At 43.6% G+C, this 4,205-nt stretch overlaps 1 protein-coding gene across 1 annotated transcript; it reads right to left on the bottom strand.

Annotated features, from left to right (window-relative positions):
* Nucleotides 1–381: 381 nt before the first annotated feature.
* LOC308395963 (CD48 antigen-like) lies at nt 382–3,992 on the bottom strand (the record flags this gene model as incomplete). The annotated part of the gene is made up of 5 exons (XM_080881025.1): nt 382–474; nt 715–764; nt 1,335–1,457; nt 1,533–1,826; nt 3,707–3,992. The coding sequence occupies 5 exons, from the start codon at nt 3,990–3,992 to the stop codon at nt 382–384; spliced, it is 846 nt and encodes a 281-aa protein (XP_080737151.1).
* Between the last annotated feature and the right edge of the window lie 213 nt (nt 3,993–4,205).

Raw genomic sequence — 4,205 nt, 5'->3', positions numbered from 1 at the left:
TTTCCTTCCCTCACCTCCTCTCCCCTTGTCCTAGACCCTCCCTCTGAGGATGCAAAGAGAGGAGGCGAGGAAGAGACGCGAGGAGAGAGGAGTCAAGGCAGCAGGTAGGTGACAGAGAGGGAAGTCTTTGCTTTGTTGCATCATTTGAATGATTTGACAGGTAAACATGACGTACAGCTGCGTCCTCTGTCCATTGTCTGGATACAGTCTTTTATGATCAGTGTCAGAGGAGCAGGTCAGAGGTCATGATGACGTAGATGGAAACTCTTCTGTGGCACATTCACACTGTAAAAATACACTTTATTCATAATCAATCCAAATCATCAGCACCAAAGGAAAACTTCTTTCCAGAGTCCAGCTTTCCTCGGACGTTCCAGCCAGTCACACCTCTCGTGTGACGAGCACCAGTTTATAAGACACTGCTGTCAGACTGGAGCCATCACTGGTTCCCGATACCGCCGCTAAAATCCCACCCTGGAGAAGGAGAAACACAGGAATAAGCAACGCAGTGAAACATGGAGACGGCTGCTTCTGCTGGTGGAGAGCAGCCAGAGGGAGAATGTGATCTGTGTGGAAGTTCATGTTCCAGCAGAAGAACTCTGACTCCAACACACTCCTGACTTTAGTGTTTCATGTGTTTGTTGTGTGTCTGCATGTAGTCAGCTTCCACTGAGCTGCATGGACTCTGAGCTGACGGTGTGAGCAGGTACCCACCTGTCTGCTGTCACCTGTGCCAGTGTAAAGGAGCACTTCATCCACAGGAGCTGTGAAAACACAAAGTTCATGGAAGCGTCAGGTTAGACATGTGACACCTACTCTGTCCACGTCTGCATGATACTCTGCAGCGTCAGGAGTAACTAGTTACTGCTGTAATCAGTTACAGTTGGTGAATGTTGGAGCTGAGTAAATGTAGAAAACAGCTGTGTGTGTCTCTTGTTGCAGCTTGTTTAAAGACAGCCGGCTCATCACAGCTGGATCAGCTGGAACATGTGACAGGAAATGACCTCCAAGCAGCAGACAGGTGACTCTCACCTGCAGCACTTTCACACTTTCAGCTTCAAAGGATTTTTGACTCAGTTGTTGCGTCTGTCAGAACCAGGTGGACCTGAGTCGGTCCAGTGAAAGTACTCGGATTACTTCTTACATTTGTAGTAACTAATAATCTGTCATGCGTCTGCTCACAGCTGTTTCTGTGCTGGAGGACCGCTTTGGTTTGGTGGTTTGGTCATGGGGGGGTTGTTGCTGCACTTCCTCCATAAACATGTTTTACACTTTGATCTTCACGTCTCAGAACAAGATTACAAATATGAAAAGAAATATTCAAGAACACAAACCTCTGCCTGCAGCTTGTAGGAGTTTAAACTTGTCTTGGACAGGATGCTTCCTCTTCATGATGATGATGATGATGATGATGAGGGTAGCACTCAGGACACAGAAGATTATAATGAGGATGTTATCTGTCAAACAGGAAATCAGATGTCAGCAAACACAGTGAACAACATGTTTAAAATCACAGTTAGAAATAATCTCACAGTTTCTTGGTTTATTCGAGCTGTTGGTGTCGTTGTCGTCTGTGTCTCCACAGGTGGTTCTCACACGGACAGGAAGAGTTTTCTCCTCTGCAGGGTTTGCAGCCACACATCTGTAAGAGGAGTTGAAGTCCTGTTTGTGCACAGTGAGAGGCAGAGAGAGCGCAGAGCTGCTCTGGTTCAGCATCTGCTCGTCTTTGAACCACAGCAGTGTGGTCTCTCTGTCCACCCGACACAGTAAGGAGCAGCTCTCAGAGCTCACACTCACTTTCTTCACTGCAGGAGTCGGTACAGAGTCTGGGGATGAAAGTTGATGGAGAACAAAAATAAACATCAGAAAAATGTTTTTAACTTTCAGCTTTTTGTTAGTGAACATCATCAGGACAGCAGAGCTCTGGTTATTGCTGCTTTAATGCAGTCAGTGAACATTAATATGAAACTGCTCATCTCAAACACAGCAGAGACAGCAGACTGCCAAACCTCCATTATATCCATTTGAATCTCATCATAAAGGTTTATGAGGGATTTCTCAGGTTTCCTGTCAAACTAGCATCACTATCAGCAGAAGGTGCTGAAGAGGACACAGAAGAAACCAACGCTCTGATTCAAATCCTCATGAAAGGAAGAAAACAGCCCGTTAACAACAACAAAAAGCTCTAAACAGGTTAAACTCCTGAGGCTCCTGCTGTGCACCACAGCTCATCCATGATGCTTTGTCCACATTCGTCTAGTTTCACTTTGATTCTGATGTGAAAAGATGATAAAAATCCAAATTTCATGTGAAGAAGACACAGGACAGGGAATCTATTGAACTGGAGGAACCATCAGAGCATCACCAAAGAAGTAGTAATTATTTATAATGTTATTATAAATCAGGATTTAAAATCCAGGCTATAAATGTTTAATTCAACCTTCACGTCTCTGCACAGATATGAAGTCGTGCATTTTTCTCAGGAAGTGACTGAACTGCAAACAAACATGCAGCTACAGCTCAGCATGTTTGTTTGAGCTCATCTCAAAGTGATGGAGCTGTAAAGGTGACTTTGATGTTTCTGACAAATCACTTTCATGAAGAAGTCTCAGCTGTACGATGAAGCTGAACGACACCATCACTGATATGAAACTTCAGGAGCTGCTGAGGACAAACAGCCTGAGTCAGACTTAAGGAGGTTGATAGTTTTCACAGGTTTATGAAACAGGATGTTGGGAGTTTGTGAGGATCTAAAGATGCCAGCGTGGTTTCCTTCAGCTCAGGCAGGTCATTGAGCAGCAGCATCTTCAGCTTCAGTGCTGAGCTCCATCAGTCTGATCCATTTATTTGGACATGTTTAAGGTTTCCTGTTCCACAGACTCACAGCAGGAAACACAAAGACATGATTCTGTGTGTGGGTTCCCGTAACTACATGACTGTCGTTGGTTTCCTACGACACAGACAGCAGCTTTGTAGTCAGACACAAACATTACAGCACAATGTGTTGCTTCATGAGTGGAAACCACAGCTTGTGTTTTGTAATGTGTTCCTCTCACAGCAGCAGCCACAGGAAGTCGCCATCAACAACAAACCCGTCAAAATAAAAGTGTCTGTTCTGCTTGTTACGCAGTGTAACACTGTAGGCCACACAAGACTGACAGGTGGCAGCTGGGCTGTTCACATATACATGTTTCACTGTAAGAAGTAACTGTTAATGCTTCATAAAGAAGTTCAATACCTTAGAAACTCACAGGGTGCTGTGCTGAGCTGTGATTGGGCGATAGTTAGGCACTAGTGGGAACATGGCCAATGAGGCTTTGTGTTACTTCTCTGTGGATTCACGTGACCATGAAATGGGAAACATGTTCAAGTAAACAGGAAGTTTTGTGTTTTGGTTTAAAAAAGCTGTTAAATAAAAACGTGTTAATTTCAGTTGTTCTGCAGGATTTTCTAAGAACAGTGTTTAAAGTTTCTGCTTTGTCCTGTTCTTTCATTCACTTTGTACACATCAGTAATGTTGGTGAAAACACTGAAGTCAAAGCTGATTATTCCTTTCACACCAGACATTTGTGGGATTATAAGAACAAAAAGCTGTTTTTATTCTGAAGTGATGATATGACCAAACTAATGAGGAACATACAGACTGAGGTCACATATGGAGCTGGGATGTTGCACAAAAACATACCAGAGTAAATGTGAGACTTACCGTACACTGTGAGCTTATATGATGATGTGAAAACTTTTCCTGTTTTAGAGTCGACAGTATAAATCCCTGAGTCGTTCCTCTGCAGCTCTGTGAGTGTAAAGAGTCCAGAGTTTCTGTCCCACTGAAGTCTGTTCTTGTAGACTTTAATTTCTCCATTATTCACCAGAGCAATATTCTTTCTTTCATATAACAGAAATCCTTCCTGCACAGAGTCAGGTAGAGTGATGTTTCCTCCCACAGTGCCCGTCAGGTTCTTCTTCACTTCCTCAGAAGCAGAAAATCTCATCACTGTAAAATATGAAGAGATCCAACAGTCAGTGAGAACTTTAATGAAAGTGATCAGAGATCTTACAAAGAGCCACAGAAAGTAAGTGAGGATTAACTCCAGGCAACATGAAGCACGAGGAGGGTGAAGCTGATACATGTGAGCTGCATCAGTGACAGGAGGAACTCAGCCTCACACATTTTACACCAATCACAACAACTTCTTACTTTTTGA

Source organism: Rhamphochromis sp. 'chilingali' (genome assembly GCF_963969265.1).
Source record: "Rhamphochromis sp. 'chilingali' genome assembly, chromosome: 4".
In the NCBI taxonomy this organism is placed as follows: domain Eukaryota; kingdom Metazoa; phylum Chordata; class Actinopteri; order Cichliformes; family Cichlidae; genus Rhamphochromis; species Rhamphochromis sp. 'chilingali'.
Note: the sequence above shows the minus strand (reverse complement) of the source record. Positions and strands in the feature narration are given on the sequence as shown.